Source organism: Lepidochelys kempii, chromosome 11 (genome assembly GCF_965140285.1).
Source record: "Lepidochelys kempii isolate rLepKem1 chromosome 11, rLepKem1.hap1, whole genome shotgun sequence".
NCBI classification, from domain to species: domain Eukaryota; kingdom Metazoa; phylum Chordata; order Testudines; family Cheloniidae; genus Lepidochelys; species Lepidochelys kempii.
The window spans coordinates 79,785,790-79,813,057 of NC_136390.1; the positions used below are offsets into that span (position 1 = coordinate 79,785,790).

General features: G+C 46.7%; 1 protein-coding gene across 6 annotated transcripts in view; it reads right to left on the reverse strand.

Annotated features, from left to right (window-relative positions):
• The window catches only part of PCNT (pericentrin), a 228,556-nt gene extending 202,301 nt beyond the window's left edge, over positions 1–26,255 (reverse strand). Inside the window, exons 1-2 of one of the 6 annotated variants that reach the window (XM_073306956.1) lie at positions 26,118–26,255; positions 178–384 (exon numbers count right to left, since the gene is read on the reverse strand). In XM_073306956.1, the coding sequence (XP_073163057.1) occupies positions 178–384; positions 26,118–26,165 (255 nt within the window). In that variant the 5' untranslated portion in view covers positions 26,166–26,255. Of the gene's footprint in view, positions 1–177; positions 385–10,097; positions 10,696–26,117 lie in introns of those variants that run through there. The other 5 variants (XM_073306953.2, XM_073306954.2, XM_073306955.2 and 2 more) reach the window with 5 other exon arrangements.
• Positions 26,256–27,268: the final 1,013 nt, after the last annotated feature.

The window sequence follows — 27,268 nt, forward strand, 5'->3', positions numbered from 1 at the left end:
AGAGCATATAGGGTGCATGTCCAAGCCCTAGTGGACACTGCTAAAGAAAAGCTTTCCAAACTTCTGTATAGAGGGCACAGACAGACCATGCATGGCATCCACATACATGAGAGCTCAAAGAAGAGTCTGTTAGTTGCAGATAGATTTGGATGAAACATGGTGAACAATAAGACTTACCTTCCTCTCAGATCTTGTCTCTGTCTCTTCAGTCTTACTCTCTACACTTATATTAAGTTCTGTACGAACATCAGAATCCTGGGCCACTATCATGCACTCTTCCTTTGGAATGTCTTGCGTGTGGTCAGACGAGCCCTTCCTCTTCGCCGCCTTTTTCTGCGACTGCGTGTTGTCACCTTTTGTTTTTCGCTGTCTGAAGTGAGCAAGCTGTGCAGGAAAGATTGAAAGAGATAAAGGGAGAGGTAAGTGAGGAAAAGATAACAAGACCATAAGATTAACACACTCATGGATAACAAAGAATCTCGTGATCTGACAAAACATGCACGTTCACAGAGAACCTGCTTTATCTTCCTACTTACTGCACATTCAGTTTCTACCTAGGCAGCAGCATAATTCACAAAAACACAACAGTTAGACTCATTTCAAGAAAAGAATCAAATTTTTACTAATACTTTCCTAACTTATATTTGTCATGTTGAAATAATCCAAAGTTACAGCCAGATAAATTAGTAAGAGACTAAGTGTTGTCCATATACTAGAACCAATAAAAATGAGACAGTCTTGAAGTCTCTCTGAGAGTCCTACAGAAAGCAGCATAGCCTCTTAGAAAAATATCTTAAAATATCTTAGCCACAGCAAATATAAAGACTAGAATTGACAAAGGTGAGTCTTCTTGCCCTTCCCCTCCCAACAAGAGAATATATAGCAAAAGTTCCCAGACAGAAAGCAGACTGAGGTACATAAATAGAAATTTAATTAAGCCAAGTCATTTTAATTTCTTCTGTTGAAAAATCAGATGCTCTACTTTATCAAACTAACACGCCCCAATGAAGCCCTAGGGATTTCCAAATAATGTCACCCATCAAAATCTACTACCCATCTTTCCTCAGTAACTTAAACATCTTAAAGAGGATTAGAGTATTTTAAACTCTAGCACTGTATGTAGGCAGCAATTCCAACCAACATCTCACTCACAGCATAAGACCAGACATTCTTCTAATAGGGAAAACCCTTCACCAAGGTTACAGCCATAGGTTATCAACCATATAGGTAAAATACCTTTATTAGTAGCTAAAAGATCTATTCAAAATCATAATAGAATGTAGAAATCTGAGAATGTAGAACTACTACGTGCTAACTATACCAAAATCAATATCTGAAATAGTTTGTTTTTGTTGTGGTAAACTCTACTGAAAGAAGCAAGATTGCACTTTTCATTTCACTTGTTTTGGAAAGTGTACTTTCTGAAATGAACTAATTCCTTATTTTTCATATCTACAGCAACTTGTGTAATGATAGATTACCTAACAGCAGCTGTGCACTTGCATACCTGTTCTATACTAGACAATCTGTTTAAAGTGCTTAAGACTATGTCCCTTTGCTAAAGAAGGAATGCCAAACACCTCCCAACTCTTGAAGTGTTTATGCAGGCCACTTGATATGTTAAGAGCACTTATGAGGATGATGCTGCTGCCATCGATGCAGCAGGAGTCGATTTAGTGGGTTTAGTGAAGACCTGCTAAATCGACAGCAGAGTCCTCTCCGCTTGACTCTGGTACTCCACTAGAACGAGAGGAGTAAGGTAAGTTGATGGGAGAGCGTCTCCCATCGACGCAGCATGGTGTAGACACTGCAGTAAGTCAATCTCAGCTACGTCCACTCCAGCTACATTATCGTAGCTGAAGTAGTATAACTTAGTTGACTTAGCCCAGTAGTGTAGACAAGGTCTGGGATGCAAACACCATTCTTCACAATGTAGTGTTCACAACAGACCCTAATGATGCTGCATTGCATGCCAACAATAGCTACTGCATTGCTGATTAATTCATCAGTCGGAATGGGGAAGGGGACAGAGGGAAGCTCACAGAGTAAAACAGTAATGGAACTAGGGGTTGCTGCAAGGAGAGGGAAAGGCAAAGAAAGAGGAGAGAGAAACAGGAGGATCAGAAAAGAGAACCAAAAGGCACAAAGAGCGGTAGTTTTAAAGGTCAGAAAACGATCTCATAAAGTGAGGTTAAATAAGACAATAAATAATAAAAGATTAGCCACCGCACAAAGATAATATTTGACTCCTGATCTTTGTGCAAATCTCACATTTACATCAGTGGGAGAGCCACATGCACTGCTCATTATAAAAACTGTAACGTGGTCCACTGGTTTGAACATATTTTATTAAAAAGATACCACACAAACACCAGTGGCTATACTTGAGCTCCAAGTGACTACAATAGGGACAGGAAAAGAGGTCTACACAATAAAGCCTACGAATGCACAGCTATGTCAGCATGGCCCCATAGTGAAGATGCAGCATAGACCAACCGGAGTTTTTCTACCTGTGTAGGAACATCACCTCCTGAATGACATTAGCTATGCCGATGGAAGCACTCTGTCAGCATAGTCGTGCCTACTCTGGGATTTTTGTCAGCATAACTATATTGTTCGTGGTGTTTTTTTCATGCTCCTGACTGACATAGCTTTGCTAATGTAAGTTATAAGTGTAGACCAAGCCTGGTATTTGTTGGGTGCAGGTTTTATGGACTCTGAAAGGCCCTCATAATCTGTTGGGTCTTCGAGCGGCTGAAGCTTTGTTTGGTTTTGACTATAATGGAGGAGAATAGAGAGAAGGCATTCTGAGAGAGAAAGATGGAACTTTAGGTTAGTGATGACAGACTCCTAGTGACTGAGGGGGAATTGTCCTGGATTCCAAATGGTTAAAAGTAGTGAGGGTTGCTGAGGGGAAGCATGGAATGCAGTCTGTGTAGAATTTATTTTTGTGTACCTTGTGGCATAAAATAATTACACGTAAAAAACTTACTTCTGTTAATATTCACAATACTTTAAACACATTACCCAAGACTGACACTGCACCCCATATTCTTCATAAAACTACTATGATAGGATTATGGCATAACTATGATGTATTTTATGCAAGATAGGTCATGTAAGCTATCATTGGAAAGGTTATGATGTACTGACTATGATTATCCTATTTGTATCCATGTATCATTTCTGTATCTGAAGTCAGGAATATTGTCTATGTATCTATTACAAATGTGTTTACACATGGAGAATGCCCACTAGGCAGAATGCACTCAGTCTAGATGGCTGGCTGGGAAGGGCCCATTCAGGTTAAAGGGCCATTAGGAGAAAACAACAGGCCTTAGAAGAAGCTTCTCTCTCACTTGAAGGGCAGGGCGGACCCTTCCTAAGGACTCTACAAACTGCCTCTGACTCATGTCTGCTATGACACTACAGCCACATGTGACCAGGTCACCTGGCACTGGACACCATGTTGGGATACCAGTGTTTTTCCACTGACTGGCATGGGAACCAAGTTTTGAAACAAAGGGTTCCTACTATATGCAAAAGCTATACAAGGCAGGGGACTGACCTCATCAGGGTTCTTCACTGACTCCCTGCCCAAAGAGACTCCTGGAAACACCTAAGGAACAAAGACTGAACTGGGTGTAAGTGCTGAAGGGATTTTTAGGCGTAAAAGGGCGTAAGACCCAGGCTGAAGGGGTTTTTAGCCTGTGAACGAAACACCTAGGGATTCCAAGCTGTAAGTTAGTGCAGCTTGCCCCTTAAGAGCCTCAGTCTGCTTGCATCATCATTTAGGGGGAGAATTTGCTATTTATATCCGATCTGTGTAGTATATTAAGTTTAGTTTGTGTGTTTATTTGCTAGGTAATCTGTTTTGATCTGTTTGCTATCCCTCATAATCACTTAAAATCTATCTTTTGTAGTTAATAAACTTGATTTTGCTTTGCCTAAAACCAGTGTGTGGGGAAATCAACTCAGGACAGAAAGCTGTTGTATATTTCCTCTCCACATTGAGGGAGGGAGCGAATTTCATGAGCTTACACTGTACAGTTCTCTCTGCAGTGCAAGATGGTATAATTCTGGGTTTACACTCCAGAGAGGAGGTGCGTGCCTTAGGAACTGGGAGGTGCCCTTGCTGTGCCGCCCCATGCAGAGCTAATCACAGCATCTGTATGTAACTGCAGCTGGATGTGTCCCTACCTGTATGTGTGCTGGTAAAGAGCAGGCTGGAGCCTGGGAAAGGGCTTGGCAGGCTGGTCACAGCAGTACAGTTTAAAGGGAGCCCAGTCTGGTGTCTCGGGGGGCTCAGTGGTACCCCAGTTCCAGGTGGCACCCAGGGGGAACCCGTCACAAAGACATTCACATCTCTGAAGACACATCGGCAGTTCTAGTGTATTGCACTCTTCACTTTACAGAGGAGATGGAAAACAAGTTCCCAGAATCATCCAAGACCATGTCATCATCATGTTGGTGCAAATGAAAATTAAAAGCTCCCACTTACACAATTTGAAAAAAAATATACAGTTACATAAATGGAAAGACATGAAATTTGAAAGCTGATCGCAGATTTACAAGTATTATTAGTAACAAAAGAACTAAAAATTATTTCTTCAAAAAGTATTTTCAAGCTTGAAAGCTTGAAGCTGAAGGCTTTTTAAAGTAAGCTAACTCTTTTTATTCGTAGATAGAGAAGATTTGGACTGCCAGTACAAAAAATACTCAAGGAAGGGCACCAAAGCTCATGCTATTGTACCACCATTGTTTTTCTAAGTAAAAAAGACACCACATATTGGATGTAGATCCGAAAGTGTAAAGAATTATACTTTGTTACAGGGAAAAAATGGTATGCTAAAAACACTGCTGGTTTAGGACCACACTGCTGGATGATATGGAGTTAATCTCTAATTTTAAAAAGGGATGCTGTTAAAGTATAATGTTTCAAATTTGGATTAAATGAAAAACTGCACATTCACAATACTTTACAGCTAGTTATCCACTGGATCTGTTGAGTTTTTCAAAAAGTAGGGATGCCATGGATTTGAAATTAGTTAACCTTCTGGTTAGAGCTACTAAAACAAACTCAAGGTATTTGCTGTTTTGACAAATGCATGTGTATACATAACACTTTCCCCCTATTTTGTTGTGCATGTTTGAAATTTAGCATTCTTATAGACATAGCTGCAATTTACCAAACTGAAACAAGTATCAGAGGGGCAGCCGTGTTAGTCTGGATCTGCAAAAGCGGCAAAGAGTCCTGTGGCACCTTACAGACTAACAGACATATTGGAACATAAGCTTTCGTGGGCGAATACCCACTTCTTGCTTGCATATTTATACCTGCCTCTGAAAATTTCCACTACATGCATCCGATGAAGTGGGTATTCACCCAGAAAAGCTTATGCTCTAATATGTCTGTTAATCTGCCACAGGACTCTCTGCCGCTCAAATTGAAACAATTTACCAAGATTTGTGGTTGATTCTCCATCACTAGCAATTTTTAAACCAAGATAGGATGTTTTTCTAAAAGATTTGCTCTAGTTCAAACAAGACTTATTTTGTGAAAGTTCTATGGCCGATGTTAAACAGGAGTTCAGTCTAAATACTCAACTGTCCTTTCTGGCCTTGGGATACACGAATCATTGATGTGAGTTTTGGGGGTGAGATGAAGGCTGGCAACAGTTGCTTTTACTAACGGTTTAACAGATTGTAGAAACTGAACAAATTAGATTTTGGTTCTAGTTTTGGCAAGTTTTTTGACTCCAGGATGAATAATTTGTGTCAGCAAGGATTAATTCAATGGAAATGCAAGATACGTGTCGACATATAGTTGCACATTTATTTTAGTGGATGGTGAGATCTTATATCAAATCCAACTAGTTAGGAAAACTTAACACTTAATAGAATGATTCCATGATTATAAATTATACCACAATTTAAAAAGTGAGTATTTTCTAATTTTCTAATAATATGAAGAATGTATAGATCATAAAATCGTGGTAATAAAGCACTTGTCACATTAACAGCAATTCTCCACTGCATTCTCCTATGTGTTTCCTGTCTGGGAAATGAGTTACACAGAAGATCTCAACAACCAATGATGCATTTTCCTTAATTGCTTACTTACCAATTGTAAGCTAGAATATAAACTATTCTATTTATTTTACTTTTCTTTTCTTTAAATGGCCTCTCCAGGTAAATAATGGCTCCTGGAATTGATGAGCTACAAAGCCTTTAATAGAATGCATCCAATGAAGTGAGCTGTAGCTCACGAAAGCTTATGCTCAAATAAATTGGTTAGTCTCTAAGGCGCCACAAGTACTCCTTTTCTTTTTGCGAATACAGACTAACACAGCCGCTACTCTGAAACCTTTAACAGCTAGGTTACCACTCACCATACAATACAGGTCAGCACGGACAGTCATTACCACTTGATGTCTGATTTCTGACCTGTGTGAAATGAACTTTTAGCTTCCCTATTTTCATGGACAGGATTGCAAATGACAAATTATTGTCAGTACTTGCGTTGTTGAGAATCTCAAAAGAGAGCCAAGAATTGAATGGTCTGTGGAGTCACACTTTCACTGCTAGGGGATGTGGATTTAAGCATATTACCCCACCAACGTGGAATAGAAGTCTTTGCTGTGCAAACCAATAGATTTCACTTTCTGTTGCTGTCAGATATAGCATTACAGTTCATTTAAAGAAGCTGAAAGCACTTTGATAAATTGATTAAAAGGTGGTCTGATTTCATGGTACAGTAATTTTTGCAACGGCCCCTGTATCCTTTGCTGAAATATCACATGTAAACTTCCTACCAGAATACACCTCAAAGTATCACAGTAGATACCGCCAGATGGCCAACAGCACAGGAAGCAGGCCTATGCTTCCCTCTCTAGTCCCTGAGTGAAAATACCATTGTCACAAGACTGAACTGAAACCACTGGCGTTTATGCTCTATAGAGTGCTACCCAAAGATCCTTAACTTAGGGCACATCTACACTTGCAAACTTACAGCGCCAGCAGTTACAGTGCCGCTCAGAGAGCGCCGAAGGAAAACCGCTGTTGTGTGTTCACACTGACAGCTGCCTGCACAATAGGGTGCTCACACTTGCAGCACTATTCGCAGCCGTGCATTCTGGGCAGCTATCCCACAGAGCACCTCTTTCGCTTTTGCCACTAAGACTTGTGGGAAGGGGTCACGGGACATCCTGGGTCCTGTCCCAATGCCCCATGATGCATTGCTTCACTTCCCAGCAATCCCTGTGCTTCCGTCAGCATTTGGTGCCATCTTTCAACAGTTTGTGTACGGTGCACCCTGCCCTGCCTCTTTCTGGGTGCAGGAATGGATCCCGAGCTGTTACCAGAACGTTGCTCATGCTGATAACACATCACGAGTGGCAATGGAGTTACTCCTTAAACTCCAAAGGCAAGAGGAGTGTGACATAGTTCTCGCCACACATACTAGCTACGACACGAGATTGCTTGTGGCATTCACGGAGATGCTGACCACAGTGGAACGCTGCTTTTGGCTTGGGAAACAAGCACTGAGTGAGGGGATAACATCGTGATGCACATCTGGGAAGACGAACAGTGGCTGCAGAACTTTCGCATGAGGAAAGCCACATTCATGGGACTGTGTGATGAGCTCACCCCAGCCCTACGGAGCAAGGACACGAGAATGAGAGCTGCCCTCTTGCTGGAGAAGCACATGGCGATTGCACTGTGGAAGCTGGCTACTCCAGACAGCTACCAATCTGTTGCTAACCAGTTTGGAGTGGGAAAGTCGACCATTGGAGTTGTGTTGATGGAAGTGTGCAGGGCCATTAATCACATCCTGCTCCAAAAGACAGTGACTCTGGGCAACGTGCATGACATTGTGGATGGCTTTGCACAAACGGGCTCCCCTAACTGCGGAGGGGCGATAGATGGCACATACATTCCAATTCTGGCACCAGACAACCTAGCCACCGAGTACATTAATCGCAAGGGGTATTTCTCAATGGTTCTCCAGGCACTTGTGGATCACCGTGGGCGTTTCACAGACATTAATGCAGGCTGGTCTGGAAAGGTGCAGGATGCATGCATCTTTCGGAACACTGGCCTGTTCAAGGAGCTGCAAACAGGGACTTTCTTCCTGGACCAGAAGATCACCGTAGGGGAAGTCGAAATGCCCACTGTGATTCTGGGAGACCCCACCTACCCCTTAATGCCGTGGCTCATGAAGCCATACATGGGGCAACTTGACAGCAGCAAGGAGCGGTTCAACAACAGACTGAGCAAGTGCAGAATGACTGTGGAGTGTGCATTCGGACATTTAAAAGCCCGCTGGTGATGCCTGTATGGGAAGCTGGACATGGCCAAAGTCAATACTCCTATGCTTATAGCCGCGTGCTGTACGCTCCATAGCATTTGTGAAGGGAAGGGTGAAAGCTTCACTCAGGGCTGGACCGCAGAGGCTCAGCGCCTGGAGGCTGAGTTTGAACAGCCGGAGACCACGGCTATTAGAGGGGCACAGCACGGGGCCACAAGGATCAGGGATGCTTTGAGGCAGTAATCTGAAGCTGAAAGCCACTAATATTTGTTGCTATGCTTGGGATTGCAGTGCTTGTAATGCTAAGAGGTGGATGGCTCATATGATGCAAGAAGGGGCCTTAACATAATTGTATGTTGCTTTGCAGTGCTCTTTTTGCTTTCACGTAATAGAAAAAAAGATTGCTTTCAAACAAACAATTCTTTTATTGAAAGACAACAACCAGAGAAGAGTCAAATGGGAAAAAAAAATTCATCAGCAGGGAGGAGGATGGGGGAAGGGAAGGTCTCAAGTGGAGGTGGGGTCCCGGGATGGCTACAGATTTGTGTATGCCCAGGGATCATACCCAACCTTCTCCTTTGGAGTACGATGCAGCAGGTTCTGTACTTCAGCAGGGCCAAACTGCAGAGGCATGGGTGTTGAGTGCAGTTCATAGTGGGAGTCCACACTGCTGGACTGTGAGGAGGGAGGAGTGGAATGCTGCGGGTAGAGAGTGGAGCCAGGAGGTTGATAGGAGTGTGTAGGCAGTGTGGGGGGGCAAAAGGGGGGACCACGGGACAGAGTTTTGTGACAGCAGCTGCAGGGGAGGGCGGGCACAGAGCTGCTCGGTTTGAAGAGCTAGTATCGGCTGAAGCGTGTCTGCTAGGCGCTCCATAACTGTTAAGAGCCACTCCGTGGCTTCTTTCTGGTGTGCCGCATTCTCTTTTCAGTCCTTTTTCTCGCTGTCCCGCCACTCCTTCAATTCCTTTTTCTCAGCGGCGGAGTGCATCATAACTTCATGCATAAAGTCCTCCTTAGTTCTTCTTGGACACTTCCTAATACTTCACAACCATTCTACCACCGATAAAGAGGGAAGCTCCCAAGGTCATCTCTGTGAAGTTTAAATGCAGCATTCTGCAGAAACAGTATTGTTTGCAATATAGACAACACTGTTTCAGTGCTTTAAAACACAGCCAGTACTCTCACACCTGTCACTAACTGGCTGACCCCAGGTAAGCACACAAGCCACAAGACCTCCAAAATGGCGAGTAGCAGCAGGGGCAGGGTAAATCACTGGACCCTGCTATACACTGGGCACATGCCTCTTGGGAACTTGGGGAGAGTTAGCACTGTAGGGTGGGCCTGATAATCATTCTTGTCCCCACACTTTCCAGAGGAGGTGAACATTATGGAAGATATCTCGCTGCTGAGGGTGAGCAGGGAATCAAGGGAGGGTCTTCTCCAAGCCTGCGGCTTCCACCCTGGCCCCTATGCAGCTAGCCTCTGTGCAGCAATGGTGTCCCCCCATCCCACCCCACCCATAACGGCACAGTGGCGCAGGAAATTTATGGTTAATGGGGCAAGAAACAAAGCAGCTCTGTCAAGGAACCTGTGGCAGTGGATTGCCCAGTATCTCCACGAGAGTTTCCTGGAGATCTCCGAGGGAGATTTCCATGAAGTGAGGGAGTGTATCAACAGCCTGTTCTGCTGCTCAAACTAGGCATGCGGTGGGAGACAAGCCTGCTTTCTGCAACCCTCCTACCCCCAACATCTCACATCAGCAATTCCCAAACTCAGATCCACTTACCAGAGGCCTCCTCTCTTGTCTGTGCTTCGGCAAGATCCAACCGCTGTGACTGGCTAGGCTCCTCCAGGGTAGAAAAGAGCTCCTGACTGCATGCATCTCTGGCCTCCAAGTCATCCTCTGCCTCTGGGTTCCCCTCCCTCCTTCATCCAAGATTGCCTCCTCCTGGCTCAGTGCACTCTCAACTGGCACGCAAGCCAATGAAGTATCCACAGGGGACTTTGCAGTGGAGGTGGGGTCACCACAGAGTATCGCTTCCAGCTCTTTGTAGAACCGGCAGCTGGTGGGTGCAGCACCGGAGTGGCAGTTTGCCTCCCATGCCTTGCGGTAGGCGTTCCGCAGCTCCTTCCCTTTGACCCCGCACTGCCGTGTGTCCCGGTCATGGCCTTTTTCTGTCATGCATCTAGAAATCTGTCTGTAGGTATCATCATTCCAACGGCTGGAGCGCAGCTGGGACTGCACAGCCTCCTCTCCCCAAATCCCGATGAGGTCCAGCAGCTTGGCATTGCTCCAAGCAGGGGACCGCCTGGTGCGTGGAGCAGGCGTGGCTACCTGGAAAGATGCGCTGAGACAACTGCACGTACCACCGAGCAAACAGGAAGGGGACTTTCAAATTTGCACAGGAATGTCCGGGGTGGGGCTGACAGTGGGTCACCTGAGGGCAGGGCAGTCGAGTTCAAACTGATGGGCAGAGAGGTAAGAGCAGATATTGTGGGACACCTCCTGGAGGCCAATCGCAGCAGTGTCATCACCTCGGCGACTACACTGGCACCAGAGTGCTGTAAGCCCCAGCACAGAAAGCTCTACGCCCCTCCTCGGGGTGGTTATCTTAGAGCGCTGCATCTGCACAGTTTCTGCGCACTCGGTTCCTTGGCCGTCTGTGCACCTCGGGAGCTACAGAGCTCACAGCTGCTTTACTGCACGCAAACTTGCCAGGGTACACAGGGCCTTAAAGTGCAAATAAAACAAATTAGCTTAGTTCTTGTTTTTTCAGTTACTAACTGGATTAAATTTGCTGGTAGAAACATAAGAACGTAGCCAAGGTGCTGCATGCTCTGCAGCAAGCTGGAAATTCTGTTACAAGGACCCTTGATTCTAGGACACTCTGGTGAAAATTCTCAAAGTTCAGTGGCAGTTTTAGATACATTTTAATAATGAGTTTTCTAAATTCACTATGCAAATGAATAATTCAATCACAACAGTAGTTCCTGTATTTGATATTAAATTTGTTTGTTTTATATTGTCCACGCACTTTCAATGCCAAATGTTGTCATCTTGAATTTTCAAAAGTTAACTAAGGATACGTCTACACTGGAAACTTCAAAGCACTGCTGCGGGAACGCTCCTGCATCAGCGCTTTGAAGTGTGACTGTGGTTGCGTGCGAGCGCTGGGGATTAGCTCCGAGTGCTGGGAGCATGGCTCCCAGAGCTCAGAGCTTATCTACACTAGTGCTTTAAAGCGTTCAGACTTGCTGCGCTCACACCCCGAGCCAGCAAGTTAGAGCGCTATAAAATCATAGAATCATAGAATATCAGGGTTGGAAGGGACCCCAGAAGGTCATCTAGTCCAACCCCCTGCTCAAAGCAGGACCAATTCCCAGTTAAATCATCCCAGCCAGGGCTTTGTCAAGCCTGATCTTAAAAACCTCTAAGGAAGGAGATTCTACCACCTCCCTAGGTAACGCATTCCAGTGTTTCACCACCCTCTTAGTGAAAAAGTTTTTCCTAATATCCAATCTAAACCTCCCCCACTGCAACTTGAGACCATTACTCCTCGTTCTGTCATCTGCTACCATTGAGAACAATCTAGAGCCATCCTCTTTGGAACCCCCTTTCAGGTAGTTGAAAGCAGCTATCAAATCCCCCCTCATTCTTCTCTTCTGCAGGCTAAACAATCGCAGCTCCCTCAGCCTCTCCTCATAACTCATGTGTTCTAGACCCCTAATCATTTTTGTGGCCCTTCGCTGGACTCTCTCCAATTTATCCACATCCTTCTTGAAGTGTGGGGCCCAAAACTGGACACAGTACTCCAGATGAGGCCTCACCAATGTCGAATAGAATAAATACCAATAAAATGTAACCTAATTAAGACAAATGGGGCAGTTCACACCTCTGAGGTGGTCTGCAAACTATTGGCCAGGTCTACATTCAAAAGTTAAGCCAACCCAGCTATTTCTCTCAGAACTGTGAAAAAGCCAGACCCGTGAGCCCTGTAGTTAGGCCAACCTAACCGCCATTGTAGACAGCCCTACATAGACGGAAGAATTCTTCCATCGACATAGCTACTGCTTCTCAGGCAGGTGGAGTCACCACAGCAATGGGAGAATCCCTTCCGTCGCTGTAGTGAATGGCTATGCTGAAGAACTACAGTGGCACTGCTGTAGCTATCCTGCTGTAGCATTGTAAGGGTAGGCTAGCCCACAAGAAAGTCTGGTCCACACAAAACATTAGTCAACACAGCTCCATCAGTCAGCAATGTGAAAAATCTACACCACTGACCAATGTAGCTAAGCTGACCTAACTCCCAATATAGATGCAGCTACATAACGGAAAAAAATGCTTCTGTCGATGTACCTACGGTTGCTCGGGGAGGTAGTAGTCTTACACTAATGGAAAACACCTTCCATTTCTGCAGGCTGGATCTACACTGCAAAGTTATGCCAGCATACCTACAGCAATGTACCTATGCATCCGATGAAGTGAGCTGTAGCTCAGGAAAGCTTATGCTCAGATAAATTTGTTAGTCTCTAAGGTGCCACAAGTCCTCCTTTTCTCTATGCCAGTATGGTTTCTGTAGTGTACAAATACCCAAAGAAAATGATGCACCAGTTTACATCCATTTCAAGGTTACCTTTGTATCCAGGAGGGCCAGAAATATAATTTTTTAAGAACAATGCAGTTTGCAGAACTCTAGAGCAAGTAGTGTATTCCTCAGCAAATGCTGCTACCATGGAACCACTGAATACACAGGACCTTTGTTATAGCAGACTTTCCCTTTTCACTTGTTTAAGCTTCTTATTTGATGCTTCTTTCTAGAAGATCTGTGATACTGCTGAATCTTTCCATCACACTAAACAGACAATATTTATCCAAGTATTAACTGTGGGTGTTTTCAAAATTAAAAGTATTCTGCAGTTATATAAAAATAGTATAGCAATACATTTCAAGTAACTGTGGTATTACTCTTGGAATCCAAGGATCTGGTGAGGACTAAAATTACTTGCAATACAAGTACTGTATGTTGGTATATTTTAATGCTGTAAGATTATTTTAATTCTTAAGTCCAGGAGCCTGAATTGCTTGTTTGTTACATTCCCTGCAATGCCTGGGGAAATCCTTGAGTGTTTGGGAGATGCTTTTAGAGAAGTTTAAAACCAGGTTTCAGCTGGTTGCTCTTCACTCAGCCACAAGAACAGGATGCTAAAGTTATAAGATATACATGCTGGAATACAAATCTAATCAAATGGCTGCCTTTCTATTAAAAAAGCAGGAAAACCTCTAGACCAGCGGTGGGCAAACTTTTTGGCCTAGGGGCCACATCTAGGTATAGAAATTGTATGGCAGGCCATGAATGCTCACGAAATTGGGGGTTGGGGTGCGGGAGGGGATGAGGGCTCTGGGGTGGGGCCAGAAATGAGGAGTTATGGGTGTGGGAGGGGGCTCCGGACTGGGGCAGGGGCTTAGGATGGGGGGTTGCTCTGGGCTGAGACCGAGGGGTTCGGAGAGCAGGACAGGGATCAGGGCTGGGGAAGAGGGTTGGGGTGTGGGGAAGGGCTTGGGGGTGCAGGTTCCAGGCAGCACTTACCATAATCAGTGGTATGTCCCCCCCTCCTGCTCCTACATGGAGGTACAGCCAAGCAGCTCTGCCCCATTTGCAGGCACCGCCCCTGCAGCTCCCGGAAGCAGCGGCATGCCCCCCTCCCGCCCCTGGTCTCCAGCTCCTAAGCGGAGGCGCAGCACTAAGCAGCTCTGTGTCAGGTTCCCAACCAATGGGAGTTGCAGGGGGCAACGCTTGGGGTGGGTGCTGCATGCCGAGCCCCCTGGCTGCCCCTACACATAGGAGCCAGAGGGGGCACATGCCGCTACTTCCGGGAGCCACATGGAAAGCCTGCAACCCCGCTCCCTGGCTGGAGTATGAAGCAGGGCAAGCCCCTGACCCCACTCCCCAGCAGGAGGTTGAGGGCCAGATTAAAAGGTCCAACAGGCCGGTCATGGCCCGTTGGCCATAGTGTGCCCACCACCCCTACTCTAGATCATAGAATCATAGAATATCAGGGTTGGAAGGGACCTCAGGGGGTCATCTAGTCCAACCCCCTGCTCAAAGCAGGACCAATCCCCAATTAAATCATCCCAGCCAGGGCTTTGTCAAGCCTGACCTTAAAAACTTCTAAGGAAGGAGATTCCACCACCTCCCTAGGTAATGCATTCCAGTGTTTCACCACCCTCCTTGTGAAGAAGTTTTTCCTAATATCCAACCTAAACCTCCCCCACTGTAACTTGAGACCATTACTCCTTGTCCTGTCCTCTTCTACCACTGAGAATAGTCTAGAACCATCCTCTTTGGAACCCCCTTTCAGGTAGTTGAAGCAGCTATCAAATCCCCCCTCATTCTTCTCTTCTGCAGACTAAACAATCCCAGTTCCCTCAGCCTCTCCTCATAACTCATGTGTTCCAGACCCCTAATCATTTTTGTTGCCCTTCGCTGGACTCTCTCCAATTTATCCACATCCTTCTTGTAGTGTGGGGCCCAAAACTGGACACAGTACTCCAGATGAGGCCTCACCAATGTCGAATAGAGGAGAACGATCACGTCCCTCGATCTGCTCGCTATGCCCCTACTTATACATCCCAAAATGCCATTGGCCTTCTTGGCAACAAGGGCACACTGCTGACTCATATCCAGCTTCTCATCTCATCAAGACTTCCTTGAATTGATAACCTTCCATCATTCTGTCAGGACGATGGCATTTCATCTTTACCCAGAGTCCTCTCCCCCCAACACCAGTAGAACCCCTGTGATCTGCAGGAAACTACAACCCTGCACCCCTCTGGAAGCTCACTCCTTTTCCCCAGTAGCATGGCTCAATCCTACCTAGTACTCTCCTCTTTCTAGAGTGGGATGTAGGTGGAGCAAAAGTGGGGAGTATATGCAGAGAAGCTAATATAGCCTGGCATTGCATGAACTTTTTGCAACCATCTTCTGTGGATATGTAGGAATGACACTGCAACCATCCCTGTCTACTGCAACTTCACCCCCTCCTCCTATGCAGAAAACAAACTTTGCAGAGAGCCTCTCTGTGTCTATTGGGGACAGATAGACTCCAATGAGGTCATTAGGTATGGGCAGCATACTTCCTTTCCCAGAGCTGGGGATTTAGCTTGAGTGCCACCTGTCCCAAAGTGGAGAGGAAAAAGCCTATCTTTTTCCATCATTTCAGGTCTACATGCAGACTAGGGATTGGAGGTTGCAAGCCTTACCACATTGATGTGCACCTTTGAGTGCTTATCCTCACTGCAAAGCTAACTCAAGTTCCATGCACACACAAAAACCTTGAAATCAAGCATGATGGTGGTTTTAATTCAAGTTGGCTGGCCAATCAGAGGGTAGATACTAAAGATCAAGTTAGCACAACTCACCAGCTGCTAGAACAACCACTCTGTGCAGCTCAAGTATTATTTTGCAGCGTGGCTGCTTTTATGTGAAAGGAGTTAACTCAAGTGCAGGCAACTCTAGTTAACCATGCAGTGAAGAGGAGACCAAGAAGTTTTGCATGCCTCTCTCCCCTCACTTTTCTGGACAGACAGCTTTCCAGACTTACACTTGGAATACAACCAGTTTTGTATGAATTGGGTAAAGGAGCCTGCTCTGCACTCTGAAAAGCCATTCTATCCTGTGAAGACTATGAAAAGAGTTACCTTCAGGAAAGACTCTTTAGATAGCCTACAAATATAATTGTAGTTAAAAAGCAGCAAGCAGTACTGACCTGCATAAAATAGATTTAGAGGTTGAGCAGAGTCTACCAATACAAAATGGAAGTTGACTAGACTTTTTACAAATTCTGTGACTTTTTGCTTCGGAACACTGATTGGTGTCTTCAGTGACGAAAGTACTATACTTGAGACTTTCCGATACACAGTACAACGGTCCCACCCCCGGACTGACAGCCTCTGTGTTGTTGCAGAGGATGAAAGTCTCAGGGAAGGAGAACATCCAACTGGAGCAGAGGGAAACGATCCCACAGTTAGTACCCTCCTTCCAGATAATGTTGTGGTATCCTCTCGCACTGAGGATACCTCTCCGGAGGAGGGAACTCCACTTATTAGGAAGAGACCGGTATTAGTAATGGACAATTCAATCATTGAAAACATAGATAGCTAAGTTTGCGATGACCAGGAGAACCGCATGGTGCCTTGCCTGCCTGGTGCGAAGATTGCGGATCTCTCGAGACATCTAGACAGACTTATGCAAAGTGCTGTGGAAGAGCTGGTGGTCATGGTACATGTAGGTACGAGTGACATAGGGAAGGATAGGAGAGAGGTCCTAGAGGTCAAATTTAGGCTGCTAGATAAGAGATTGAAGTCCATGACCTCCATGGTAGCATTCTCTGAAATGCTTCCAGTTCCACGCGCAGAGACATTTGAACAGGCAGAACCACAGGGTCTCAATGTGTGGATGAGACGATGGTGTAGGGAGGAAGGGTTTAGATTTATTAGGAACTGGGGAAACTTTTGGGAAAGGGGCAGCCTATAAAGGAAGGATGGGCTCCACCTAAACCAAAATGGAACCAGATTGCTGGCACTTTAAATTAAAAAGTTGTTGAGCAGTTTTTAAACTAAGGGCTGGTGGAGAGCCGACAGGTGCAGAGGAGCACATGGTTCGGACAGAGACATCCCTTAGGGGAGGATCTGTTAATGGAGATTCTCTATGTCCTACTAATGGGAAGAGGATGGAAGATGATACAGGTAGGATCTGATGAGAAACAGTCAAATGATAAAAAGTCTCATTCAATTATATCATGTAATGCCAGTCAGCTAAAAGGTGACAAGTTTTTAAAGTGCTTATGTACCAATGCTAGGAGTCTAAATAATAAGATGCGTGAACTTGAGTGCTTCGTATTAAACAAGGATATTGATATAATAGGCACCACAGAAACTTGGTGGAATGAGGATAATCAATGGGACACAGTAACATAAGGGTACAAAATATATCAGAGGACAGAACAGGTCATGCTGGTGGGGGAGTGGCACTATATGTGAAAGAAAGCATAGAATCAAATGAAGTAAAAATGTTAAATGAACCAAACTGTACCATAGAATCTCTATGAACAGTAATTCCATGCTCTAATAATAAGAATATAGAAGTAGGGATATATTACCGGCCACCTGACCAGGATGGTGATATTGACTGGGAAATGCTCAGGGAGATGAGAGAGGCTATTAAAATAAAAAAGGGGGATTTCAACTATCCCCATATTGACTGGGTACATGTCACCTCAGGACGGGATGAAGAGATAAAGTTTCCTGACACCTTAAATGACTGCTTCTTGGAGCAGCTAGTCCTGTAACCCACAAGACGAGAGGCAATTCTTGATTTAGTCCTAAGTGGAACACAGCTTCTGGTCTAAGAGGTGAAAATAGCTGGACCCCTTGGCAATAGTAACCATAATAATATTAAAATTAATATCCCTGTGGCGGGGAAAACACCACAGCAGCTCAATGTAGCATTTCATTTCAGAAAGGGGGACTACACAAAAATGAAGAAGTTAGTGAAACAGAAATTAAAAGGTTACAGCACCAAAAGTGAACTCCCTACAAGCTGAGTGGAAACTTTTTAAAGACACCATAATAGAGGCTCAACTTAAATGTTTACCCCAAATTAAAAAACATAGTAAGAGAACCAAAACAGTGGAAGCATGGCTAAACAAAGTAAAAGAAGCAGTGAGACACAAAAAGGCATCCTTTAAAAAGTGAAAGTTAAATCCTAGGGAGGAAAATAGAAAGGAGCATAAACTCTGGCAAATGAAGTGTGAAAATATAATTAGGAAGGCCAAAAAAGAATCTGAAGAACAGCTAGCCATAAACTCAAAAGGTAATAGCAAAACAATGTACATCAGAAGCAGGAAGCCTGCTAAACAACCAGTGGGGCCCCTGGATGAGGGAGATTCCCAATCCTGAGCCATTCTTTTTAGGTGACAAATCTGAGAAACTGTCCCAGATTGAGTTGCCATTTAGAGGAGGTTTTGGACCAAATTGATAAACTAAACAGTCATAAGTCACCAGGACCAGATGGTATTCACCCAAGAGTTCTGAAGAAACTCAAATATGAAACTGCCGAACAATTAACAGTAGTCTGTAACCTATCATTTCAATCAGCTTCTGTACCAAATGACTGGAGGATAGCTAATGTGATGCCAATTCTTTTAAAGGGCTCCAGAGCAGCGTTCTAATTTTTCCCACCCATGTACGGAACCAATTTTGTTACATGCACCAATATGGAGGAGATGCGTGACACATTACCTTCATAGAATATTAGGGTTGGAAGAGACCTCAAGAGGTCATCTAGTCCAATCCCCTGCTCAAAGCAGGACCAACACCAATTAAATCATTCCAGCCAAGGCTTTGTCAAGCCAGGCCTTAAAAAGCTCTAAGGATGGAGATTCCACTACCTCTCTACAAATTCATGCAGTGGTAGTGCGGTCTCTGGGGAGGGGCCGGGGATGAGGGGCTCAGGGCCAGGGCAGAGGGTTCAGTGAAGGGGGTGAGGGCTCCAGCTGGGGGTGCAGGGATGGGGGACTCAGGGCAGGGGCAGAAGGTTGGGGGGCAGAGGTGTGAGGGCTCCATCTGGGGGTGCGGGCTCTGGGGTGGGGCCAGGGATGAGGAGTTTGCAGTGCAGGAGAGTACTCCGGGGCTACAGCGGGCAGAAAGGACTCCCCCCAGCTCTTTCTCTTCACAACAGCACCTGGGCTGTGGGGGGAGGCGCCACTCCACACCACAGCAGCTCCGTGGCCGTGCCACCCCACCCCAGCCACAGCAGGGCTGGGAACCCCGGCCACCGCAGGTCTGGACCGTGGCAAGGCTGGGTGCCCCAGCAGGGCCGGGCTAGGTTGAGGCTGGGGGAGAAGCACCCCTGGCCTGGCCCCATGCAAGTTCCCTGAGTGCCTGCACAGTGCTAAATAGGCTCCTGCGCGGCCATGTGGCTTATAGGGAACCTAATTTCAGAGGTAATTCCGGCAATTACAGGCTGGTAAACCTGACTTCAGCACAGGGCAAATTGGTTGAAACTATAATAAAGAACAAAATTGTCAGACACATAGATTAACATAATTTGTTGGAGAAGAGTCAACATGGTTTTTGTAAAGGAAAATCATGCCTCACTAATCTACTAGAATTCTTTGAGGGGGGTCAACAAGCATGTGGACAAGAGTGATCCAGTGGATATAATGTACTTAGATCTTCAGAAAGCCTTTGACAAGGTCCTTCACCAGTGGCTATTAAGCAAAGTAAGCTGTCATGGGATAAGAGGGAAGGTTCTCTCATGGATTGGTAACTGGTTAAAAGATAGGAAACAGAGTATGAATAAATGGTCAGTTTTCAGAATGGAGAGAGGTAAACAGTGCTGTCCCCCAAGGGTCCATACTGGGACCAGTGCTGTTCAACACATTCATAAATAATCTGGAAAAAGGCATACTCAGAGACATGGCAAAATTTGCAGATGATACAAAAATACTCAAGATAGTTAAGTCCAATGCTGACTCCAAAGAGTGACCAAGGTATCTCACAAAACTGGGTGTCTGGGCAACAAAATGCAGATGAAATTCAACGTTGATAAATGCAAAGTAATGCACATTGGAAAATATAATCCCAACTATACATATAAAATAATGGGGTCTAACTTAGCTGTTACCACTCAAGAAAGATCTTGGAGTCATTGTGGATAGTTCTCTGAAAATATTCACTCAATGTGCAGCGGCAGTCAAAAAAGTGAACAGAATGTTGGGCATCATTAAGAAAGGGATAGATAATAAGACTGAAAATATCATATGGCCTCCATATAAATCCATGGTACGCCCACACCTTGAATACTGCGTGCAAATGTGGTCACCCCGTCTCAAAAAAAGATATATTGAAATTGGAAAAGGTTCAGAAAAGGGGAACAAAGATTATTAGGGGTATGGAACGGCTTCCGTATGAGGAGAGATTAATAAGACTGGGACTATTCAGCTTGGAAAAGGAATGACTAATGGGGGGAATATGATAAAGGTCTATGAAATCACGACTGGTGTGGAGAAAGTAGATAAGGAAGTGTTATTCACTCCTTCTCATAACACAAGAACTATGGGTCATCAAATGAAATTAATAGGCAGCAGGTTTAAAGCAAACAAAAGGAAGTTTTTATTTTTTCACACAACGCACAGTCAACCTGTGCAACTCTTTGCCAGGGGATATTGTGAAGGCCATGACTATGACAGGGTTCAAAAAAGAACTGGACCTATCCTCCATGAATGTATCTATCAATGGCTATTAGCCAGGATGGGCAGGGATGGTATTCCTAGCCTTTGCTTGCCAGAAGCTGGGAATGAGCAACAGGAAATGGATCACTTGATGATTACCTGTTCTGTTTATTCCCTCTGGGGCACCTGGCATTGGCCAGTGTCAGCAGACAGGATACTGGGCTAGATGAATCTTTGGTCTGACCCAGTTTGTCTGTTCTTGTTATATTCTTAATTTCTTTGTAAGTTACACTGCCCTAATAATTCAGCTATGAATGAATCCCACCATATTAGTTTCTCAGACTGCTCAACAAGAGATGGATAGATGGATCAAGTGTAACTACTCTTGAACTCAGACAATTCCTTCTTTGGTTCTGATTTCACTTCCATTTAATAACCACAGTACCTTGGATATTTTCTTGAGAATTTTTAGGATCTATGGTGGCGATGGCTAGATACAGATAAGCTGCCCAAGATATGTTTATAAAAACAAGCATAAAGGCCTGATAAAAAGGAGGATATTTCACAAGTACTGTATTGACATTCCTTACTGTCGGTATTTTAAAATCACTTTCTCTGATACTGGCATTAGTTGATTTTAAAAGTAGATTTTTTCCTCACCTCATTCTATAGTAAATTGGAAATCCACAAGATGACAACCAAAAAACATAATGGAATACTTCTGGTCCTTTTTACATCTACAGGGAGTAGAGTAACTTGTCACATAATTTTATTGCAAATCTCATAATAGTTGGCATTTTCCATGACATGCCAGCGGCTGGTGTAATGTGACTATGTGAGAACCTCATCTCTCTCACTTTTTTTTTTTTTTTAAGTTTCTACCCCACATGGACGCAGAGAAAAGTTTGAAAATATGAACCCTAAAAGGCACGAACACCAGAAGGCAAATAAATAACACAGAAATTTATTTTTTAAATCTCACAATTTTTAAACCAATCTCATGACTTCAGGAAAGGCAGGGAGGGCTGACTCAACATTTTTGAATGTTCAGGGTTGGCAGTATTGCTCTTCTTCTAACCATGGTTTGAACCATACAAGTTGTTCCACCTTGTCAGACTCCCATGCAGAGTCCCATTGATGTTAATGGGATTCTACAGTGGTCTTTTCACACAGAACTTTCAGGATTAAGCCCCACATTTGATCCACAGAACTGCTTCCAGAAACCTAGTTAATGTTTCTTTTAGGTTCAGAACAGGCAACATCAGGATATTAAGCTTCCTCAGAATGAGAGTGCTAAGACAGCGGAAGGGTGACAAATATTAAATAAAATATTTCACCTGAGTAATTAGAGGTGTAACAGTAGCTCTGATTTTTACCTACCTTTGAATTTTTATGTAGTGTAATGTAACTAATTAGCCTACAAAAGCTAAACATTTAATATTGAACTAAAGAACTCTTAGGGCATGGCTACACTTGCAGATGTAGAGCGCTGTGAGTTAACCATCCTTCGGAGAGCGCAGTAGGAAAAGTGCTGCAGTCTGTCCACACTGACAGCTTCAAGCGCACTGGCATGACCACATCACTTGCAGCAGCATTCGGAGCGGTGCATTGTGGGCAACTATCCCAGCATGCAAGTGATTGCAACATGCTTTTCAAATGGGGGAGCAGGCAGCGGAGCGTGACAGGGAGAGTGTTGGGGGGGGGGAGAGAGATTGGGTTTTGTGGGGCTGAGACCATGTCAGCATGCTGTCTTGTAAGTTCAGAGAGCAGCAGACTCCCCTCTTCCCCCTCCCCCGCCTCTCTCTCACACAACATTCCACAGGAATGACTTGCTTTGTCTAGGAGCAGATAAGCAGCCAACTGTCAGAAACAGAGCTTTCAAAAGGCATATCCGCATTCCTGCAGCAATTCAAAAACAAGAGTGGCTGCTTGACTTAAGGGGATTATGGGACGTTTCCAGAGGCTGATCAGAGCGCAGTAACGCAATACCTCGTTCACACTGGCACCACGGCACTCCAGCAGGGGCGCAGCAAACGTTATTCCACTCGCCGAGGTGGAGTACCAGCAGCGCTGTAGCCACGGAGTCAGAGAGCTCTTAGTGCCTTGCCAGTGTGGACGGGTGGTGAGCTAGTGTGCCTGGGGCTCCTTTACTGTGCTGTAACTCGCAAGTGTAGCCAAGTCCTAAGATGCAACACTGGCGCAGCATGCAGCTTTAAATATAATATAAGCCCCCACTGATTTGGAGATGGCAAAGTGACAGCTGTCCAACAGGTGGGAACAGTTTGCTTCTTACACTAGAATACCACATTTTTCTTACTATAGCCAGATACTGTACTAATAGGGGACTTAATACAAGGAAAGTTTTAACAAAATCCTGCTCACACATCGTGTACTACTTTGACCTGTATAATGCAGCCAAGAGAAACATACAAGAGCGTTAGGTCAAGTCATAGGTCAGAACTACATGTAAGTAGTGGTAAAAAGATAAAATTGATATTTAAGTGATTTTTTTTCTACATTTTATCCACAGTGCTTCAAAAGAATCTACTTTTATTTCCCACAATGTATATGATGGAATTGTTCAGGTGTGATGACTATCATTTTTACTCTGAGGTAAAAAAAGTCATTAAATATAAACTCCTTTTGTCAAAATGCCTCCTTCTGAAAGAATAACTCTGGGTAGCTTGAAAGCTAGTCCTTTCACCAACAGACATTTGTCCAATAAAATATATTACCTCACCCACCATGTCTCTCCGATTCTGAAATACAAGTAAGAACTCTCAAATTAGCATTTCATATTCTCACTGGCTAAAGAGCTACAGCCGCTGATACTAAATTTGATGTAGTGTGATTTGGTAACTTAAGACCAGTCTGAAGTTACGCAGCAGATGGATAGCCAACTCACAACTAGATTCCCAGTCTACTGTCCTATGTGCTGGATCACAGTGGCTTCCGTTACCATTTCAACCAGTGGTGAGCTGGAGCTGGTTCGCACCAGTTCACTAGGGACAACCCTTTCTAAAAGGGCTTCTAAATTTAACAACCAGCCAAATGTGGCTTTTTAGGTGCCAACTCCATGGGTGCTCCAGGGCTGGAGCACCCACGGTGAAAATTTGGTGGGTGCAGAGCACCCACCGGCAGCTCCCCACCCCATGCCCAGCCCCAGCTCACCTCCGCTCCGCCTCCACCTCCTCCACTGAACATGCCGCCCTGCTCTGCTTCTCCGCACCACCGGCTTCCCGCGAATCAGCTGTTCACGCAGGAAGCCTGGGAGGGCTGAGAAACAAGCGGCGGCTTCGCGCTCAGGCCCAGGGAGGTGGAGCGGAGGTGAGCTGGGGTGGGGGGGCACAAGGAGGGCTGCCCGCACTGCAGCAGGTAACCCTGGGACCACAGGGGAACCGCTTCCCACCCCAGCTCGTCTCCGCCTCCCTGGGCCTGAGTGAGAAGCCGCCGCTTGCTTCTCAGCCCTCCCAGGCTTCCTGCGTGAACAGCTGATTCGCGGGAAGCCCAGGAGGCGGAGAAGCAGAGCGAAGCGGCACATTCAGGGGAGGAGGTGGAGCAGAGGTGAGCTGGGGCCAGGAGCGGAGCGGGGAGCTGCCAGTGGATGCTGTGCACCCATCAAATTTTCCCCGGGGTTCTCCAGCCCCAGAGCACCCACGGAGTCGGTGCCTGAGGCGCCACTTTTGATGTGATCAGTGGGGGGAGCGGCTGCTCCCCTTATTCCCCCACTAGCTACGCTACCCCGCCCCTAGGAGCCAGAGTGGGCACCCACTACGGTGGCCCACGAGACCCTCCTGCCCAGTTCTGGGGACAGTCAGGGGACAAGGGAGGGGGATGGATGGGGCAGGGGTCCCGGGGGGCGGGCCATGACCCCCTAGTGGGGTGAGGAGGGAACCGGTTAAGATTTTGGCAGCTCATCACTGATTTCAACATCATATTTCTCTACTTGGAGACCAAAGACAGTCCACAAAAACAAAAGAAACCTTGGACATAAATGATATAGTGACTGGTCATATCAACATTTATGAAAATGATCAGGTTTTATCAATGTAAAGCACATGTGATTTTTTTTTTCCAAATAGTGCTATTTGTTTGTTAGGTATCACCAAAGCGCTCAGCACTGTACAAGACAAAGACAACAGTAACTGCAGTGAGAAGCTTACATTCTCGGGCCCTGATGCTGTACGTTTCTAAACACATGGGAGGTTCCATTGACCATAACAATACTAACCTTGTACATATGAGTAAACGTTTTTTTCATTCCACTCTTAGTACAGAATAAATCTGTTTCCCACTACCTATAATTATAATCTCAAGTATCAATATACTTCCAAGTAAATGAAGTGTAAGTATTAAAAAAGAATCATCCTTACTCTGACCCTGACATGCCTCTAGAGTTTATCAGTTATTTAAGCAGCAGAAAATGTAACTCATATTTTGGGTTCATACCACTATTCTGAACTCTGATCCCCTTGACCCCTGAGAACCCTCCAAAGCCACCAAATTAAGACTCTCACTTCTCTGGTTACACAGCTTCTGAAACCATTATTTTCTTACACTGAAGCCATTTAGAACCTGCATTTAAGATTAAAATGTTAAAACAAAGCAGCAATTTTTAAGTGAGCCAAATGAAAAAACAGATGGCGTTGGTAACAAAATTCCCAACCTTGAGTGTAACTTTTATATTGATTTCCAAGGTAGATTGTTTCCCCAATATCCCTGCATTAGGCAGGGCATTCAGCAAGACAAGCATTTCAGCTACTCCCAGCTGGAATTTAGGAGAACTGTCACTGACTATATATAAAATTAACCATTTTGATGTAGTTGCACTTAAGTACCTACGCAAGATGTGCACACACGCAACATTAATTGATTTATACACTGGTGCAACTCACAAAATATCCACTGCATACTCTCTTCCGTTTTCACCCACTTATCCTCAGTTTGCTCTTTATAGGAAACTGAAGGGCCATCAGAATCCAGGGCCAATCAATCCATAAACAAACACCAGATTTTCACTTACACGGATTTTGGTGTCTTAGATCCCAAAACTTCAGTGGTGCAGGACTTCGCCCCACCAAGGGAGATTTCTGCACAGAGCTCATTGCAGGACTGGCTCTTGACTACAGGTTTCTCGGGGCAACAGCCCGGTTTGTGTGTTTGTGAAGCAGGGGGCACACTAAGGAGACCGGCCATAGGAGACCCTCACCGCGCGCCGCTAAGGGCCCCGGCGGGTGGCCTGGAGCGCGAAGCCTCAGGTCAGGGCTGCGACCCTGCCACAGAACCGACCTTAAACAACGCACAGCCCCAGCCGGGGGTCTCAGCCCGCCGCGGTGCTGTCTTGGGGACTCCCCCACCCCCCCCACAGCTCACCGGGGGGGGGCTGAAGCACCGGAAAGGAGCCCCCCCAGCCTGGGGGGCGGGGGGGACAGGAGTCCAGCCGCTCATCGACCCACCTTGACCCACTCTCCCCCCGCGGGAAAAAGAGCCCGGCAGCCGGCCCCCCGGGGCGGGGAAGGAGCCCGGCAGTCCCAGCCCCCGCGGAGAGGGGGAAGGGGAGCGCCATCATCACCTTGGCTCTACCGGCCTCCAGCTTCCTCCGCCTCTCCTCCGCGTCCATGGCCGGGGGGCGAGCCCGACGAACGGGGCAGGCTCCCGACGGGCGGCTGCGGGAGGGGAACGGGCTCCGAGGCGCCTCACGGCCCCAGCGGGCTCACAATGGCGCCCGCCGAGCCCACGCTCAGGGAAGGGCCGCGCTGGGACCGGGGCCCCGCCCCCCGCCCCGCCCCGCCCCAGGCCAGGCAGGGCGCCCCGCGTGGGGCTCGGCCCGGCGAGGGCCCTGGCCGCTCCCGAGGGGCTCCTGCCGCGCGGCCGACTCCGCCCAGCGGCCACCCACCGGCCAGCGGGGCATGGGTCTGGGCCGGGCCCGGGCGGTTGGGGGGGGGAGGGCAGTGGGCGGGGCTGGGGGGCAGGGGGCGGGGCACTGTGCCCAGTCGCACGAACGGACGGTTGGGATTGACCGCGGGGGCCGGCGTTCTCCTCCCTCTGCAGCTCCCGCCCCCGCCAACGGAAGCGCGGAGGGAGAAGCTCCTCCCCACCGCGGAGCTACGGCTGCCTGGATGGTCAGTTCAAAAGGATGCGGGGCCAGGGCCCGCCCCCACAGGGGAGCTAGCCAATCGCCAGTGGGCGGCCTCAGCCCCGGGAAAACCGAGCCGGCCAGTCAGGAGCTGGGATGGTGGAGGGGGAGGGGGAGGAGTCTCCGCCCCCAGGCCCAGGGCGTGAGGCGCTTCCCGCTGGTTCCTCCCTGTGGGGGCGGGGCAGGGAGAGCGTCTAGTGCTGCGCTGCCCGTGGGGGCTGCGTGCGTCCCGGGGGGGGGGCGCGGACCCCCCCCACAGGCCCCACCTTGCCCCCTAGCTCTATGGACCGCCTCCTGAGGGCCTGCCCCCCCGGGGAGGGGCTCCTAGCTCTGTGGACCCCCCCTTTGGCCCTACCCCCCCGGGGAGGGGCTCCTAGCTCTGTGCCCCCTCCCATCCCAGCCCCAAGGGGAGGGGCTCCTAGCTCTAGGGACCCCCCCTTTGGCCCTACCCCCCCGGGGAGGGGCTCCTAGCTCTGTGCCCCCTCCCATCCCAGCCCCAAGGGGAGGGGCTCCTAGCTCTAGGGACCCCCCCTTTGGCCCTACCCCCCCGGGGAGGGGCTCCTAGCTCTGTGCCCCCTCCCATCCCA